The 19758-nt window shown below is 36.6% G+C and overlaps 2 protein-coding genes and 1 long non-coding RNA gene across 3 annotated transcripts; all 3 read left to right on the top strand.

Annotated features, from left to right (window-relative positions):
* The first annotated feature begins 924 nt into the window (after nt 1–924).
* LOC128888726 (Golgi apparatus protein 1) lies at nt 925–6165 on the top strand. The gene is made up of 13 exons (XM_054145818.1): nt 925–1632; nt 1723–2703; nt 2817–2918; nt 3018–3302; nt 3375–3544; nt 3635–3752; nt 3830–4026; nt 4114–4333; nt 4409–4735; nt 4801–4980; nt 5079–5307; nt 5408–5514; nt 5587–6165. The coding sequence occupies exons 1-13, from the start codon at nt 1327–1329 to the stop codon at nt 5749–5751; spliced, it is 3387 nt and encodes a 1128-aa protein (XP_054001793.1). The 5' UTR covers nt 925–1326; the 3' UTR covers nt 5752–6165.
* A 131-nt stretch (nt 6166–6296) lies between these two features.
* Nucleotides 6297–15232, top strand: LOC128888756 (carboxy-terminal domain RNA polymerase II polypeptide A small phosphatase 1). The gene is made up of 4 exons (XM_054145869.1): nt 6297–8477; nt 10121–10554; nt 10637–10822; nt 10908–15232. The coding sequence occupies exons 1-4, from the start codon at nt 8408–8410 to the stop codon at nt 11097–11099; spliced, it is 882 nt and encodes a 293-aa protein (XP_054001844.1). The 5' UTR covers nt 6297–8407; the 3' UTR covers nt 11100–15232.
* A 3-nt stretch (nt 15233–15235) lies between these two features.
* On the top strand, nt 15236–16688 carry LOC128888775 (uncharacterized). The gene is made up of 2 exons (XR_008460333.1): nt 15236–15374; nt 15410–16688. It is a non-coding gene; the product is annotated as an uncharacterized LOC128888775 (long non-coding RNA).
* The last annotated feature ends 3070 nt before the right edge of the window (nt 16689–19758 follow it).

The raw sequence follows: 19758 nt of genomic DNA, 5'->3' as shown, positions 1-19758 counted from the left end.
TTCTACGAGGCTTCGTTGAGGAGATATTAACGGAAAACTCTGACCAATCAGAGCGCGAAGATGCCGTCGGAGCGCTCGTGGTAGCGTATGAGCGCAGCTGCCTAGCGCGTAGCCTACGCTCCGCCGTGATACTCGCGCTCTGATTGGTCAGAGTTTTCCGTTAATATCTCTTCAACGAAGCCTCGTAGAATATTTTCGCTAAGAAAAAAGTTGTTTCAAATTACCTCCCGAACCACCTCTTTCAAGGTGGTACAACAATTTTGGGATATTTTTACACCCTGTAGAAGATATCCCAAAATCCAATAATCCATTTACACTGCATACGTTTAGCTCGCATTTTAAGCTATACACCTTACGAATCACGTTTCCACTAAATTAATTTTTCCCAATAATAACGCCAGATAATTTATGCCATGCATTTCATGTCGGAATATCCAGGGCCGCTTCTAGCCGTAAAACAAACGGGTGCCAATGCAAGACGTCAAGTTCTAGAAAAAACCATAGCCAATTTATAACCATAAAACTCAAAAAGTCACTACAAAGCGTAACATTGTAAGACATAATATTTTAGTTTTCGTTCCATGACAATATTACCTAAATACAATTTTATCATGTTCGTGCTTATGAATAATCCTAACAAATAGTTACGTAATCAAAATCTCATTGGTCCACCGTGCTGATACGTCATTCTACGCAGGGATGCATCGCAGAAATTTTGTTTCATCTTTATCTATTTTTATCTATTTAAGAATCTCAAATTGAGTTTCGGCCCTCTGAATATTTCAACCAGCCGAATCTGTCTCAGTCACGTGGTTTTATTTACTTCAACTTTATTTTTTTTTTGAATAATCTTTAGTATGTTTCCATTGGAAGCCAACGATCAGTAAGACCCAGGGTGCCACGTACCCTTGTTTCGGCTCTGAGGAAATCTGTTTATAATAAAACGTATTATTACGTTATTTTGCTATACCGTTCTCCGGAATTAAAATGTATAACGAGTTCTGTATGACTGATTTGTTCGTACAATGAATTAATTTGATTTACAAACTGGCCTTGAGTAATAGTTATTTGAAAATCGAATGCATAGTTGGAAGAGTAGGTAATGGTAGTTAATCCACGCATATCACGGCAACTGTCCGCGCAAAGTTCGGTTTTATCCGATTGTACACAAGTCCGCTGTTATTTGTGACGTTGACATTATTCAGTAAAGTAAAAAGTGTCAGAAAAAGAGCTACGCAACAAGATCGTTGGATAAGTACATAGTTGCATCGTAATGTGCTTCGTGTTAATAAGTTTTAATTGAAGAAGCGGTCCTATTTCGCGAGGATGGAATATATGACATATTTAAACAGTATTTTGTTTGTGATTTTTATACAATTGTCAGTGTTAAATTGTGCTCACTTATCGAGAACTTATATCAACGATCTGTCGACAAACAGCGGTGATATCGTACCAAGAATAAGCTGGTTATTCAGCAATTCTGTTGACAGTACCGTTAGGGTTAAAAGAGCGAGTATAGCCAATTCTTACCTACTACCTGATAAATGTCTCCAGAATTTGAATCGTCTATGTGGCGATGTAAATAGAGATGACGATGAATTAAGGTTATTAGAATGCATTCAAACATTCAAGGTATACCTCTTGATAACATTGTAATTATTCAGATTAGTAGTTTCTAATTCATTACATTACAAAATAATTCTAATTTATTTCTCTTTACAGCCAACCGAAGTATCCGGTATCGACGATGACTGTCGCTCAGCAATATGGGAATACATCTTAAATATTACTAATAATTTAAATATAGAACGATTAGCTAAGAAAACATGCGGTAAAGAATTAGGTTCATTGCCTTGTTCCACCACTGATACCAAGCATGGAGCATATTTATCTTGTTTGATCGATAACAGAGAAAAAGTCAAGGGTCCAGAATGTATCGAGTATATTCAGCGCTTAGAATGGATTGCATTTACAGACTTCAGAATTATAACACCATTTTCATCAGATTGTGATAGTGATATTAGACAATTTAAATGCGATAAAATACATCCATATAGAGATATATCCCAAGGGCAAATATTAGCTTGCTTACAAGAACATGTCAATGAACTTCAGGATCAATGTAAACGACATATACTTCATGTATCTGAAATACAAGCAGAAAATATAAGGCTGGATAGACAATTATATTTGGCTTGCGCGCAAGATCGTGCAAACTTTTGTCCAGATATAAGACCAGGTAGCGGTCAAGTATACAAATGCTTGATGCAACACAAAACAGATAGATCCATGTCAGGGACATGTCAGGAACAGCTCACAAGAAGAGGAAAACTAATAGCATCGGATTATAAAATCAGTAGAGGACTGGTCAAAGCATGCAAAGACGATATTAAACTTAATCATTGTAGGAGATCTGTTATCGAAGATAGAAATATAAGACTCGCACAAATCCTTCTCTGTTTGGAATCAGCAATAAAAAATGGTAGCAAGATCGATGGAAATTGCCAAGCTGAAATGTTTGATCATAGAAAACTGTTAATGGAAGATTATAGACTATCTCCTGAAATAGTCGACGGTTGTGCCAATGATATTACAACGTTCTGTAATAGCCTTGAAGTTGGTGGTGCAACAATTCATTGCTTAATGGAACATACTAGGACAAGAAAAAAAAAATTAAGAGTGTCTAGCAAGTGCCAAAGAGCGGTAAGAAAGTCTCTATGTATATTTATGCGTTCGTTAATTATGTTGAATCGAATATGACATATAAATCATACAATTATAAATATTAATCGAATATTCCTTTTTCTTAACAACAGTTAGAAGAATTAATTATGGAAACCGATGCTGGAGAAGACTGGCGAATCGATCCTGTTCTAAGGGAACAGTGTCAACCAGTTGTTAATTTAGCCTGCAAAAATGTAGGGGACACACTCTAGTAGCTAAAAGAAACAAAATAAGCCTATTCGAAATTACATAAATAAGTAAATAATAATGTGTTTAATTTAATTTAAATTCAGGTAAACGGAGGCGATGCCAAAGTAATATCTTGTCTAGTGGAACATCTTGGTACAGACAGAATGACAGAAGCTTGCGAAACTGCTTTAATTCAAATACAATATTTTGTAGCCAGAGATTTTAAATTGGATCCTCAATTGTATAGAGCCTGCAAATTTGATGCAATACGTTTATGTCATGCACAAAATGCATGGGCCAGCGATGGAAGACAGATGGACCCGGAACGCGGACCTCTTATTTTACCATGTTTATATAGGCATGCATATCATCCTCAAAAAAACATGACAGTGAGAACTTTTACAACTTTAAATGAACTTATAAATTTGGAATGACGATTCATCTTCAAATAATTATTTCAGTTGAGAACTGAATGTCTTGAAGAAATCAGACGTGTTATGAGACAGCGGGCTGTAAACGTTGATTTACAACCCGAGATCGAAGAACTGTGTCTAAATGAATTAGCATCATATTGTTATGATAAAACTGCAAAAGGGGAAGAAATATTGTGCCTTCAAGACCATTTAGATAGGTAATAAAATGTACATTTAATTATACAATAAGTGAAAGTTGTTTCTGTATTTCTTTTTTCATACTTTTACTTTGCTTGTTTTATTTGCAGTTTAAACAAAAATTGCAAGTTAGCAGTCGGCAATTTTACAGAGGAACAAGCGGAACGCTTTGAATTGAATCCAGTTATTTCTGCTGCGTGTCAATATATCATAGAACGTCATTGTAAGGTACAATACAATTATTTTTAAACAATAACGTATATATTGTTTTCTGGTAATGCTTTCATAAAGAATTTATAACACAGGAAATATCAAAATATAGCAAAGGCGAAGGTGACATGATGGAGTGTTTGATAGAACATAAAAATGATTTAGATGTACAATCTGATTACAAGTGTAAAGCAGCAGTGGAACATTTCCAATTAATATCATTAAAAAATTATCACTTTACATATAAATTTAAAGAAGCCTGTAGACCTTCTGTCAAGAGATGGTGTCCAAAGTAAACAATTTTTAACATTATTCATAGAACGCGTTGTATACAATGTTTATACAAAAAAAAAATGTGTACTTTTTGTGTCCTATTTAGATCAAAAACAAAAGCAGAAGTAATAGAGTGTTTAAGTTCAATAGTACAAGAAAATATAATAAAAAATACGCAACATCATATCCCAAAAGAATGTAGACAACAACTAAAAGCACAGCTTTACCAACAAAGAGAGAACATTCAGTTCGATCCTGTTTTACAGTCACAGTGTACAACGGATATTAAACAATATTGTTTTAACGTTGAACCAGGAAATTCACAGGTAACAATATATTTGATTCGTGACGTTGATCGTTTGTTTTTTACACTGCTATTAATTTGATTATCATTATTTTAGATTCTAGAATGCTTAGCTGGACATAAGTCAAAATTATCAGATGCATGTCACAAACAGTTGTTTAAAGTGAGAAAACAGGAATTTCAAGACAGTTCAAGCGATTTTGCTTTACTAAATACTTGTCGTGTTATGGTAAGACAATTCTGTCACGACATAAGCCGTTCGCAAGCATTGGATTGTTTAAAGAAATATAAAGATGAGATTACATTCGACGAAAAATGTAAAAATATCGTTATTCGGAGAATGATCGAACAAAACACAGATTACAGATTCAACACTGCGTTACAAACTGCTTGTTCTTACGACATCAATAAAAATTGTAAAGAGGTAAGTTTTAAAAGAGACTGCATTACATTATTTATACGAATATAAACCCATAATGTGTTTTTCAGGTTTTACTACATGAGCCCACCGATAAAGAACTTGAAGGAAAAGTCATAAGATGTTTAAAAATTAAATTCCGAGAATCGAAGCTTACGGTAAAATGTGAATACCAGATGACTAGCATACTCAGAGAAGCAGCCTTAAATTATCACTTAAATCCATTGCTTGCTACGATGTGTGCGCATGAGGTATAATGAAAATATTTTTAAAATGTTATATATATATATATATATGATAAAAGTTTGTTCATTGTATCTATATGATCTGAATCATATATTTGTAATAGATTGAAACAGTCTGTAGAGCAGATGAAAATGATCCTGGAACAGTAGAAGAGTGTTTGAAAATAGAGTTCAATGCTGGTAATAGAGATATGAAAGAAGAATGCCGTCTTGAAATCGCCGATTTAATAGAACAAAGGAAAGCAGATATTAATGCAGATCCGTTACTACAAAAAGCATGCGCTGTTGACGTCAGCAAATATTGCAGCGATGTTTCTCAAGGAGCAGGAAGGCGTACGTTAAATATTTTTTTAATTAACAATGTTATCGATAGATTAAGATTAATCGCAAACACAAAGAGTATTAAACTATTATTATTTCTTTTTTTTTTTAGATATCTTGTGTTTGCAAAATGTATTGGAAGATAGCAACAAATCTTTGCAACCTGACTGCTACAAAATGTTAACTACAAGGATCGAAATGTTTAAAAATGCGGCCAAGGTAGTGTTCGTTACTTTTCTTTCTTGCATTATTAATTTGTACATTTCATAATATGGATTTGTTACTTTTCAGTTGATTGCTCCGAATTCGATTGAAGAACTATACTCAACAATAAACCAATCTCCTGCAAGACGATACTTTATGATCGTCGCTTTAACGATGATTGGTATAATTTTCATCTCCGGTTTATTTTGTGGAAGAGTGACGAGACGAACAATGTTAATGAAAAATAAATGATAAATTGTAGTGAAAGCGGTCCGTCCTCGAAGAAGATTATCGATCGGTGTAGTTAGAAACAAAAAGAATCACTCCATTCAGTAAACATCGAGAATAAAAAGTAAAAAAAGTGATAACATCACGTGACCTTCCTGCAAAATATCACATTACGCAAAAAAAAATTAGAAACAAAAAATATTAACCTTTTTATATGTTTTTTTATCGCGTACAAACCTATGACGAAGTAATATTTAAATATTATACAATTATGTCCATGATTCTATGATCTGTCATTCATAGTATTATTATAAATGTAAAAACTGTAAAAGTTGAATGAATGGTATGTATGATAAACTGGAAATGATTTGCTATTAAGGTAGATTTTAATAATAATAAAAAAAAAAACATTAATAGAGAATATATATATAATAAAAACAAATAAAGAATGAAATTTTATGTCAATACTCTATATGTTTGTGATATATAAAAAAAAAATTCATAATAAAATAAAATGGTCACGTTTTATTTAAGGTAAAACATCTGGGCACAAATTACATTGGTCTTCCATTTTAGGACGTTAGAACGCCTATATTAAATGCTATTAGAAATGATTTACAATAAAAAAAAGAAAAAAAGTTAAATGACTATATAATATGCATCCAATGTGGAACAAGTACTGAGATTACACGTTTCTTTACAAAATTTATGCTCAATTTATGACTAGAAGTATTTCAAACTTATCATTGAATATACTATTATTGTAAGTTAAGGTATAAGACCAAATATTATGTTACAACAAAATATACTATTGGTAAAATACGAAGATAAAAACGCTAGATTGTGGTTTATATTGATTTTAGTTGTATAAAGTAATAAAATTCCTTGTTATCCTTAGTAACCACGGTATAAAAGAGAGGAATACTTTGAATGGGAAATATTAGTTCAAGTATAAATGAACGAGTGATCGACGAAGAAAGCTAGTCTCCGATGGATTCCATGCGGTCTGCTAAAAAGATTAAAAGAAAATGATGGAGGTGCGACGTTAGTCATAGTACTCGTAGTATTCCATGAGTATAACTCAAAGAACAGATCTATTCAATTCTAATTGCCGCGAACAAACTCGATCCATGCCCGAAAAGGAATAGAGCGGAATAGCGAATAGCGAAAGCCGCGTTCCTCCCGTTCTGCTTTTATGGCTTTAATTTTTGAGTTCGAACGGTGCACAACGGTCGCGTTCACGGTTGAACAAAAGACCGCTAGACGGCGGGAGAATCGCGCGGAGTGCAAGAGCCAGTGACACACTGTGTTAACATCAAAAACTTGTGTAACACGGGTCCGCGATGTTGTTTGCGTTGTACTGATAAAAATTTAAACCACGGCAGTTGTGTAGCGAACAAGCACCGTTCGACGTTCGCGTGTGTTTTGTTCGCGATCTTCGAATTGTTACGAAACCGTTCCGGAATCGGTGCTGTTCCTGACCGAGGACCAACGGGATACGCGTATCGGTCTGTCCGTAACAACAATATCGGATCCATTGGCGAAAAGGATTAACGCGCGAGCCGCGTCGAAGGACACCACACCGTCGACCCCAACGAACATGTTCGGCGAACAAAACGTGTACGACAAACGTCGAATCGCGATGTACTGCGCAACGACATAGGTGTGGCGCGCGAAAGAGAGAGCGTATACGCACCTAACCGTAGGTACGTGCGGGCAAGTGCTGCGTTGGAATGAAGACAGCAAAGAATTGGATTAACTTTCCCCGATCACGTTCGAGTGCAGCGAAAACGAGCGATTACTCTTAACACGGTGTGAAACGTGCCACCGATACAGCGAAATTGATCGTATACAGTGTAACGAAGTCACTCTTTCTCTAAAATCAAGATATAAATTCTTGTGCCAGTGGCGTAAGCAGCAACCTCAGGAGCCACATGCCAAAACTCACAGTACGGCCGTTTTCTAACTAAACCCTTTAAATGTCTAATTACATCAGAAAAACAAGCGGTATACTTACTTTTTCACGAAAAGCGACCAACGAAACTTGTACAGCGATATTCATTGACTCGTATACAAGTTTCGCGTAAAGTGTAATAATAGTAATCAAGGAGTTCCTCGATGTTTGTTAGAGAACAAAATAGTAAACAAGACGCTATTATGTTTGTTTGTGGTTCGTTATAAAACCCAGGGTGCCCGCGTGCTTGGCACGCGCCGCACGCCCTTAGCTACGCCACTGTATCGGTCCTTTTCGAAGTAAATATCAGTGGAGTTACACCGTGTGGGTGCGTGTGTGTGGTTCGCGGCTGTGCGTGTGCCTGCGCCTATGCGTCTCCATTCGTCGAGCCGCGGTGATCTTCGCAGTGGTGGAGGCGGCGGAGGACAGAGCGAAGGCGGCGGCGGCAATAGCACCAGCAGCGGTGGCGACGGCGGAGGAGACAGTGGAGGTGGTGGCGGCGGCGGCGGTGGCCGCGACGGCGTTTGGAGGGAGAGATTTCGTACGTCGTGACTGAGCGAGCGAGTGGGTTGGCGCGTGTGCGTGCTTGACACGCGTATACGCTCTCTCATTCTCGGTTCCCCGTGCGCGCGTGTTTACTCGTGGCGATGTGTGGATGTGTGTTTCTCGCGCCCGCGCATTAACGGAATTCACGATCGGACACGCAGGGACTCAACAAATGTTTAAATGGACGCATCGTCCATTATCACCCAAGTGTCGCGGGATGACGAGCTAGGCCAGTTTAATAACGAGAAAGGTAGGTGATTCGCCGCGAACACGGCACGTCGCTTTACATTTTTTTCCATACGTTTTTCTTCCAGATGCTGGATGGAATCTGCACCTGTTACGGGACTGCACCGCACTCCTCCTCACCTTACCTCACCTAACTTCACCTCTCTCGCATTGCCCTCCTCCTTCCCCCCCCCCTTCTTCCGCCTCTCTTACTGTTGTGCTCGTCTATGCTTCGCTTCCGACGTCTCTTTTCCTCTCGCCCTCGTTTTTGCCTGGCCTCGCCTCGTCAAATCGTGTCTACCTCCTCCCCCCCCACACACCCTTCTCCTCCCCACTGTCCCCTCTTTTCTTTCACCTAAGTTTCGCGTAACTTCATCGTGTTGTATACCATACCTTCACCACCGTTTTAACCCGTAACTACTATGAATCGAATTTTGGTAATTGTAGAGAACTGGTACATCCTTACCGATTTCGATGATTTTTAAATACTTTGTAGAAATCCACATTGCGAATAACTTCTTCCTATACATATAACCGTCGCTCGGCCTTAGTTTCCGAGATATTTGCAAAATATCGTTGCTACTACTACGATGAATATTGCGTATAGAGGGTGACCCAAAAATGTTGTAACACCTTGAAAGAGGTGGTTCGAGAGGTAATTTGAAACAACTTTTTCCTTAGCGAAAATGTTGTCCGAGGTTTCGTTAAGAAGATATTAAACGAAAACCTCGACCAATCAGAGCGCGTAGGTTACGCTAGCGCGGGCGCTCCATCGGCATACTCGCGCTCTGATTGGTCGAGGTTTTCGTTTAATATCTTCTTAACGAAACCTCGGACAACATTTTCGCTAAGGAAAAAGTTGTTTCAAATTACCTCTCGAACCACCTCTTTCAAGGTGTTACAACATTTTTGGGACACCCTGTATACGTACGCGTTTATGAGTTCCCGTAATGTCAAAGCGTATAATTTTCGCGCAAAATCCTTTTACAAAAATTGAAAAGCATGTATGTCTCAATTATACGCATGTTGGAGGGCTGCGTCCCCGAGACCCCCCGCTAAACTATAAACACCCCTCAGGCTAACCATGTATACACACCTGAGTGGTGCGCTGCAGTATATACTCGTTGTTGGGGGTTTCTCCCCCAAACCCTCGATCAGGGGGCAAGCCCCCGGATTCTCATTTTTTTACTGTACGAATACAGATCATGCGCTACTTTATATGTATAAATAAATTCGGAACAGATTGAAACGCGAGCCGATCAGCGAATGATAGCTAACGCATACAGACTCACAGACGCGTACGTGTATTCCGAGCTTAAACAATCGGGACTCAACGCTTACACACACACACAGACGCGTAGCTATACGGAATATTCATTGTAGTAGTAGCAATGATATTTTGCAAATATCTCGGAAACTAAGGCCGAGCGACGGTTGTATGTATAGGAAAAAGTTATTCGCAATGTTGATTTCTACAACATATTTAAAAATCATCGAAATCGGTGAGGATGTACCTGTTCTCTACAATTACCAATAGTACTTCATTTATTTATAGAAAGTTTATATGTGTTTCTACATAAATTTCCATGATTCAAATAATTTTCATTTGTATGATATTCTTTCCAAGTATGTATATTTACAGAATAACATTTGTTTTTCCCTATGTAGCCCAGTTACCGCGAGAGAATGAAGTGGCCAGCAACGGTCCAGCCAGTGGCAAAAAGCCAAGAGGGCGTGGACTTCTACGATCTCTACTTTGTTGTCTCGGTAGAGGACGTGGAAGTAGTTCAAAGAGTTCGAAAACAAATTCTGTACAATGGGATGAACAAGGTTCTCCACCGCCAGGGACTGGATCCCCTCGGTTTCTTCTCCCACCTGTCAGACATCAGGATATGCACAAGAAGTGCATGGTGATTGATTTGGATGAGACGCTAGTGCATAGTTCTTTCAAACCAATCAACAACGCTGATTTTGTTGTTCCTGTAGAAATTGATGGGACAGTGCATCAGGTGTATGTTTTAAAGAGGCCTTATGTGGATGAATTCTTGCAAAGAATGGGTGAACTGTACGAGTGTGTATTGTTCACTGCAAGTTTGGCTAAGGTTTGTGTATTGGATACTTCTTGTCATTGACAATTTTATATGTAAAAGAAATTTGAATATTCAAAAATTCTAATACTTGCAGTATGCTGATCCAGTAGCAGATCTGCTTGACAGATGGGGAGTGTTCAGAGCAAGACTGTTTAGAGAATCTTGTGTTTTTCACAGAGGAAATTATGTTAAAGATTTAAATAAACTAGGGCGGGATTTACAACAAATTATTATTGTTGATAATAGTCCTGCCAGTTACATTTTCCATCCAGATAATGCGGTAAGTCTTACTGTAAAAGTAATTGTATTAGACACGATACGAAAAGGAAACGAATGTACAAATTTCAAAGTAAATTCATTTCTAGGTACCAGTGGCGTCATGGTTCGACGATATGACCGATTCAGAACTACTAGACTTAATTCCATTTTTTGAGAAACTCAGTAACGTGGAAAATATTTATACAGTCTTGTGCAATATCAATCACCCTTATAATCAAATGCAGACTATTGTACAGAATAGTCCAAGCCCAGGTTCAGGTTCGCTTGGTGCTTCCTAGCCCTACCTAAATTCTGGCCAAACAGCCAGTATTGTCATCGCTCAATGCACTCTGAGGAGGATTGTGACTGGAATACTCCGCGTTACTTTCTTGTTATGTGGCAGTGGACAACCAGGTATGGCCCACTAAATACCAAGTGTAGTATGCAGACATACCTGTTGAACAATCATTTAAATAAGGGGTGAAAATTCTGTATCCTCCTGTGTATTATTTGTTTTGATGCAACACAAATCACGGTTGGTTTCGTTGTTGGCTTGAGTTGTCTTTCCTGATAAACAACAATATACTGTGCTCCGAACTGTTCACAGTATGACAGATACGATGTACTGAATATATTGATCTAATCGTTAACGTACAGTTTTTAAAAAAAATTCACGAGTAGCTCAATTGGTAATAACAAATAACTCCTTCAGTTACACCGAAGCGGAATAGATTTCGAATATAATTTATCGGTTACATAATAATTCAATGTGCGTGTTTCCGTGTTTGGTGTACTTGAGAAAAAAAGCACATGATAAGGCTAACAGCGAATGTGAAACGTGATGTACATTTTATACTGGTTAAATGCATAACTTTGTGCTTATTTGAACTTAATTTTTACAAAGTACCTCATGAATTAATTGTAGAAGAGAACAAAATCACGTATATGAAATTAGAGTATAGCGTTAGCGGTACAAAGGAAAGAAAATACTGAATTACTTTTGAGTCGTTTGATGGGCTATATTATATATATATATATATATATGTATATATTCTACTTCTCCCCTTATTATAATCCGGTTATTTACTATGAATTTGCATTACGTTTACTGTCACTGTATATACAGTTTCAACGAGTTCTTATAGTATTGCTATGAATATCGAGTAACATAGTAATTAATTTTTATATAAATTTTATGAGGCTGATAATTCCAAATAGTATCAGAAATTAGCATCTTTGTAAAATCCTTTTACCGAATGTAATCAAGATTTGTTAGAATTCATCGAAGAAATACGTTCGATTTTATTGAATCAGACTTTCTTCCTAGAAACGAACAAGAAACATTGAGATCTAACAATTTAAGATTTTAGTAATACAAATATTAGAACGATTATTATTTACCTAACCGTTTCTTCTTTATTTTTACTGAAACGATATTAACAGTAACTACAGTTTGAGATATTTAATCTGATTACATACGAAATTAATGTTAATACACTTTAAATGAATATTGTTATATGATGGTATTTTAACTTTGTTTTGGGAAACATTGAGAAAATAATGAAAAGGTATAAAACAACCAAAATTTTGTAAATGTTTAAATATTGAGTCTGTGCATATCATTCTCTCCCTTCAGGCAATCGAGTAATAAAGCATTACGTTAATTCAGTAATGATTACAATATCATTAATAAAGTAGACTTATTTAATCTTGTAATCTTTCAAGCGTAGGTAAGCGAAAATGTATTTTCACGCATACGCAAACATTTACTAACAAGCGGTTATCAAGTTTGTACTTTTAATTAGTGCATAACAGATGTATATCGCTTTTTATTTTATTACTGCTGTTACTAACATAATCATCATCACCATTATTAATAATAATATAGTAAATCGAATTTAATTACATTATTGTTATTATCGGTTTAGTTTCAAATAATCTAATTTATTAAGAATATTATCTGTTTGTCGTTATCGAATATTCTAATCAAAAATCAATTTACGGAAATGTATAACGTTGCACAGACGAGACAGTTACAGAGATAAAGTTTTATAATAACGGCAAAGGATTTCACCATTCGTATGTCAGTTGCAACCGTTTATTGGATTATAACGTTAACGTCATTTCGTCGCGTCTTTTACATAATATGACAAAATCAATGATTAGATTTATGGTATCTATTTCAAAATTTCAGTGTTTACTTTTCATCTTGAAATATTAAAGGCACATTGATAAGATATGTATCTATACGTAGATTAACAGAATCAGAATAATTTTCAAGTACTTTGCACTGTATTTGATATATATTTTTCTTTTTTTTTTTATTTAAGGCAAAGGCACCACATACAATAATTTACAAACTTTTTATAACAGATTTAACGATATAAGATTAACGTCCGCTTGAACAAAAGCTCTCCGACATTACACATTTATAATGTATATTTTATTTTTTAAGCATAGTTTATTAATGTACATGAACCTTGGCTCTGCTAATTATCTATGTTGCTTTACTGTTTCTCATTGAACAAAAGTAGGTTCGCAGAGTTATAAGTTTTCATTTGGCGAAAAGGGGAGCTAGGATATACAGAGATAAGAAGATTATATAACAATAAGTCTTACACATATTGCATAATATTAAATGGCTTCCAACTTCATCTTCTATCAAAGTTTTTCGTTGGATGTTACATTACTTTAATATCTATCTGTTAAGTGGGTCAATATTGAGACGACATTTACATCTAGGAAAACAGACCCAGCCAGTGATATAACGAATTGAAAATACGAGTGAACTAATTCACGTGATAATACAGTTGGAGAGGACTATTTGAACATAGTTGAATTGATTATTTTTTCTTTTTCTTTTTTTTTTTTTGTGATAATTTTCTATATTAAATAGTCTTAATATACACGGTTTAACAAAACAAAAGATGCTAGCTGACCGTTAAAAAAATGTATATAAATGTTGACGAGTTTATATCTAGGATTTAACAATTTATTATTCAGAATTGCATTTGCCGTATTAATGTCGTTTTATTTATGTTTATTGCGCATGTTTAGGAAAGAACAACATGTTATGGAACGTTTGTACTTAGTAACCGTACCTCGCCAATACTTTTAACGAAGCTCCTGTAATATATCTGATTTAACGATTTCGATTGTGGCAATATCACGCAGTAGCTGTGCTTCTACTCCATCCTTCATCTAAATATATGTATAATAAATTCAACAGATTTAACGCAAATAATCATTGTATCGAATTACTGTTCGTTTTTGGACAGCATTCAAAACAGCGGCGGCCGACGCGAACACGATGAATTTATATAATAACTTTTATCACAAAATTCACGATACTCTTCTCGTGTGAAAATTGTAACCAGCGTTCGCTATAATAACGCCCATCCAAACGACTCTACCATTACCTGGTTCACCTATTCCGGAAATACGTACAGTAAAACAAGGATATGCGTGAGAAAAAAAGAAAATGTATCTCGAATCGAACACCTTGTGTTTCTATTGGGTTGTCCGGAAAGTTCATGCCTATTTTTAAAAAGAATTCAAAAGGCATATTTGAATTATGATGTACATCTATTGAATTATAGATGTACCATTTTGTTCCACAACCTTTCCATCTGTTAAGAAATGTACACATTTTATTTGTTTACAGCCATTCCGATATAATATACAGACCTGTACCGCCTACTAAAAATCGGCATGGACTTTCCAGACAGCCCAATATTATCGATATCTTTTACGAAACTCCGTCTGCCGTCTGGGAGCAGTTGTAAATTTAAGACAACACGCGAGCGATTACGATGCGACATATACAGTCATGTGGCAAAATCCTGAGAGCATTCTTTTCTTCTTCTTCTTCTTCTTCTTTTCTTTTTCTCCTCTTTTACTTTTTCTTTCCATTGTTTATCGCAGAAACGTATATCACTGATAATGTGCACGATAACAAGTCGAATATGGAAAATATAGCTAATGCCTGTTTTTCAGTTAGGAAGATCGAGCAACGGAGGCCACGTGTGACACAACGTTGATGTTGCATCCGATAAAATTCCTTCACGGATACGACATTACACGGAAATCTACGTTCGTTTCGAAGTAACATTAATTGAAACATTATTTGAAGTAATAATATAATTAACGTGCTTCAAAATCGTATATCGAACAAACTTGTAAGATACTTGAAATCTCTTTGAGTTAGTAAAATAACGAAATGGTAACGGTTCAGAGGAAGAATAAATTTGTACGACCGATATACTTTGTTGGTACTATGCACGTCCGTTGTAAATGTTGATATTCTTCGTTAACACGTTGGTCGCCAGAAATTGGTGACATGCCTTGTCATTAAGGAACTGATGAAATTAATTTCATAGATGAGACAATAATGAAAATAAATCTGGACAGGATTCATAAATTTGACGACGTTAAGAAAATTTTAACTTTATTGAAATTTTCACGAGTTTTAGCTTGGCAGCCAACGTGTTAATAAACTTCTTCCTGTAGTCGGTAATGACTTGATTTGCGCGCTGAAAGTGCTGAAAGAAGTTTTTTGCTCGCGACACTCGTGTGTCTTACGGTATGCCAAATACCGTAATAATTATAGCAGTAACGTTCTGCGAGTCGATCCGTCAACAACGATACAAATGTACCACGTGAAACCGTTAAATCTGTTCTTCTTTAAGCCGGCGACTGACTTGCAACAGAACATTGTAATGTAACGCGAGGATTCGCTTAATTTGGACGAACTCTTGCGTTCGACCGTGCTCCTCTGGTCTGTCGGTTTTTTGACGAACCTCTTTGGTCGTCTACTTCTCACTGAACTGAGTGGGAAGCATCGAGAGAGAATTCAGCCGAGAGTGCGAAGCGAGCATTCGTGATTCCAAAAACAACCTTGTAATGTAACGCTGGTGCCGAACCGTACAATTCGCGCCGAGCAGTTACATTACAGCGTTCGGTTGCAAGTCAGTCACCGGCTTTAACAACCACGCCCAAAAAGTATGAAAGTATCCCCACATTCCTTTTTTACATGGCGAGTATTCAACGAATAATTATGTATTTATTATGTAAACGAAACTTCGAAACGAACGTGCTTAGTGTTAGAGACCCGTCACACCGTGGCCCTCCGTGATTAATTAACATTAACAATCCAGTGTATCGCTTTTATCGAATACAATTTATCTGGACGCTCGACAAAAGGCGTCCCCTCAATGGTATTCGTATATATACATATATTTAATAAGTGCGTTTCTTTTGTCGTGTTTCAATCTTTCCAAGCATTTTGTTTTGTTTTCCTTATTTTTAATTACTATTACGGAATTGTAACATGATTGTAGACGCGCTGTGGGCCGTCACGAGTGTCCACACAATATGTTTAGATTTATTGTGACTGTGCGCCGAGAAAAATTGTTAGCGCGATGGCGTGAAAACGGGAGCGTTCACGATGCGTTATTAAATATGTATAAAATGAAAGGAAATGAATTGTTAGGTAGGCCAAGAATTTTTAACGTATAAAATGTCTTCGAATCGTGGCTCCTCGTCGGCTGTAATTTAATGCGTAATGTAAGTTACATGCGATACGACGGATGTACAAGTGGAATCAGAGATTGGGAAAATTGTATCGATGAACTATTTTTAATCTCTAATTTTGTTCGGTGTGAATTACAATTTAAATTGTAGGATGAAATTGTATTTCACGTTAAACGAATAAGTACTTGTACGAATGAATCGCTATGTTGTGCTTCTATTCGTCGTCTACGATTTAAACAATATTTTTCCCATCTCTGAACGGAGTATTTCCCAGTACGATATCATACTGATGCGTGAATTATAACGTACTTTATCGATCGTATACCTACGATATTGTTTGACGTAGTCTTTTTTTTTTTTAAAGAAAATGCAATTGTACGCTAGTAATTTTAACAAGCTGAAGTCGCTTTTTTTACCGTTTTATCGAAGGTGAGTTTATCGAGCACGAAACGATTTGCCAAGTAGATGTATAGGGAAACGGTGGTATTTTATTGAAGAAGAAGCAATACGAGAGAGAGAGAGAGAGAGAGAGAGAGAGAGAGAGAGAAGCGTTTACTTTTGTTGCGCGTTTCATCGTTCTATTAATTTTCAAATGATTATTGTTATCGGCTGGATTCGGTAGGAATCGGAAGCTGTTTGGTGATAACGACCGTGCTGCAACGGCAATAAACGAGGCCGCTGACATTTTTCTCGGCGCAGAATCGTTATTTCGGACACAGCTTTGCTGTTGTATAACGAATCGTACGAATATACAAGGTCTGCTAAAATTCATGCTCCAAACTTTGTACACGTACAGTACTCGTCGAAATTAGGAGACAAATGTCGATAAAGGCGAGTCTAGAAAACATCAATTTTCGAGTTGCAAGGAAAAATCTTATTCCAAGAAGTTGTTTTTATAATCAGACTGTGAATCCTTATGCAAAATACCTAATTGTATAGGAATTACCTATGTAGGAATTTATTTTACTCTGCAAATATTATGATACAAACTGTATTTTCGATATTTCTTTACATTGTTGCATACTGTGTGCATTTTGTAGTTTTGTGAAATTCAAGTTTCCTATAAATGCATACAATTTCGCAGTCTACTTATAATATACACGTAAACATTTGTTATTTACTGAATGTCCTCTTTCAAAATAATTCTATAAATTAAATAAATGTTACATGTAAGTGAAATTGAACCTATGCTTGTACAAAGTAACGTTAACCTTTTTGTTCATGAAAAATTCTTCATAGAGGTTGAAAATGTTTAAAGAAAAACAATCTACTCGCAGGCTACTTGGTACAAGATATTTTTACCTGTTGGATTCCAATGAAAAATCAATGTTTACCAACAGCTCTTATTGCTTACTTCTATGAGTACTGTATGCATTCTTCAATCAGAAAACAGTTGAAAGACCCTTCAAACATATACTGTGCGATAAAATACAAATTTCTTACAACTTGAGAACTATTGATTTCTAGATATGCGTTTACTAACACTTTATCGCTTACTTCGACGAGTGCTATAATCTACCCAAGTATCGGACCATAAATTTCAGCGGTCCTTGTCCAAAAGAGAAGCGTGCTTTTGAGAAGAGGTACATAGAAGAGAATATCTGCGTGTGTGCGTGCGTGGTATGCGAGTGTGCGAGTGTAGTGTTTTTAAAAAATAAACGAAAAAAAGCGAGAGAGAGAGAGAGAGAGAGTAAGAATATAGCGTGGCGTAAAACCGTTCGCCGAGCGACGGTCGCAGAATCGAGACTTTTTATAATGCAACCAGTTTGATAAGACGGGGAAAAAGGGAATATACAGGAAACTCGGACCGCCAGTCGTTGCCTCCGTTGCGGTCTGGACGATTAAATTATTGTATTACCATTATACATACGTTGTACAAAAGGATTCGTCACAGATAAAAAAAAAAAGAAAGAAAACGGAAAGGAATTATTAGGGCTCAAAGTGTCGTGTTGGGCAGCGAACAGAACAAAAGATAGAGGGGTAACAAATCGAATGAGAGGCGCGAGTATGCATGTAAAAAAAAAAAGAAAACATAATTAACGATATTGCCTTGATTTGTAAATAAAACTTAATTACTTCCACTAATGAAAACCATATTCTCTGCCGATACCAAGCGGGGCGCATTCGGCCCACCGCGGGCTTACCTCTTCCACCGATTTCGTATGTTTTTTACCAAAAGCTGCGGCTGCTTTTTTAACAGTGAGATATTTTGTACAGTAACAAGACGTAAAATAATAACGACGATAATAATAATAATAATAGAGAGAGAAAAAAAGTAGGTGGAGGTGAGCCCGGTGCGTCGTTCCAGAAAAAAAAACAAATCAGCTAGAAATATGTAACATCTCCCGCCCCTCCGACATGTCCAGTTTGCTCTGTGATTCTGTGTTTAATAAAAGAAAAAAATATATATATTATGTATACGTATGCGTGTGCGTGTATGTAGATGTACACATCCCAATTTGACGAGCAAATTTTTTTTAATATTTTCTGCATGGAGTATAGTATGAAAGTTTCGTTTTATTCGGTTTTACAAGAGCTATCCAAATAACCAGGGCCGGTTTTTGCAATATTGGCGCCCCTTCAGGGGTACATACAGGGTGTCTCAAAAATGTTGCAAGTCGTTGAAAGGGGTGATTCGGGAGGTGATTTGAAACAACTTTTTCCTTAGCGAAAATATTCTACGAGGCTTCGTTGAGGAGATATTAACGGAAAACACTGACCAATCAGAGCGTGAGGATGCCGGTGGAGCGCTCGCGGTAGCGTATGAGCGCGGCCGCCTAGCGCGTAGCCTACGCTCAACCGGCATACTCGCGCTCTGATTGGTCGGGGTTTTCGCTTAATATCTCCTTAACGAAACCTCGGACAACATTTTCGCTAAGGAAAAAGTTGTTTCAAATCACCTCCCGAACCACCCCTTTCAAGGTGTTACAACATTTTTGGGATACTCTGTGTCATTCAACTGTAACAAAAACGAAGTCGATACCTTCATTAGTTTCGGAGAATGAAGTTACATTTCACGGTAATCGAGTAAAAACGTACATTGAATGAAATTCTAACCAATTTTCATTCTACAGTTTCGATGTATAGAATAACATTCGGTAATTGCGCGATATCGGAAACGATCCATAGTTAAATGCAAATGGCGCGTAAAACGATGGTTTTTTTTTGGACAAAAGTAAATCCTAGGTTAGTAAACGTTCTCTATAGGAGCCGGCTCTATTCTGATCCGAATGACACCGCGGTATTTAGGTCGACCTGCTCGATCGCACGCGATTAATCTTGATATTGGATTTCCGTAGGCACCTCGGCGTAAAGGGAAATGTCATGACTGACGTACCGTGCGCTATTAATTTCTGGTAAACTATTGCTCAATGAACAAAGAAAATTCTTTGCGACGGAAAAAAAAAACAAAACCAAGTCCGACGG

Source organism: Hylaeus anthracinus, unplaced genomic scaffold, assembly GCF_026225885.1.
Source record: "Hylaeus anthracinus isolate JK02 unplaced genomic scaffold, UHH_iyHylAnth1.0_haploid 11994, whole genome shotgun sequence".
In the NCBI taxonomy this organism is placed as follows: domain Eukaryota; kingdom Metazoa; phylum Arthropoda; class Insecta; order Hymenoptera; family Colletidae; genus Hylaeus; species Hylaeus anthracinus.
Note: the sequence above shows the minus strand (reverse complement) of the source record. Positions and strands in the feature narration are given on the sequence as shown.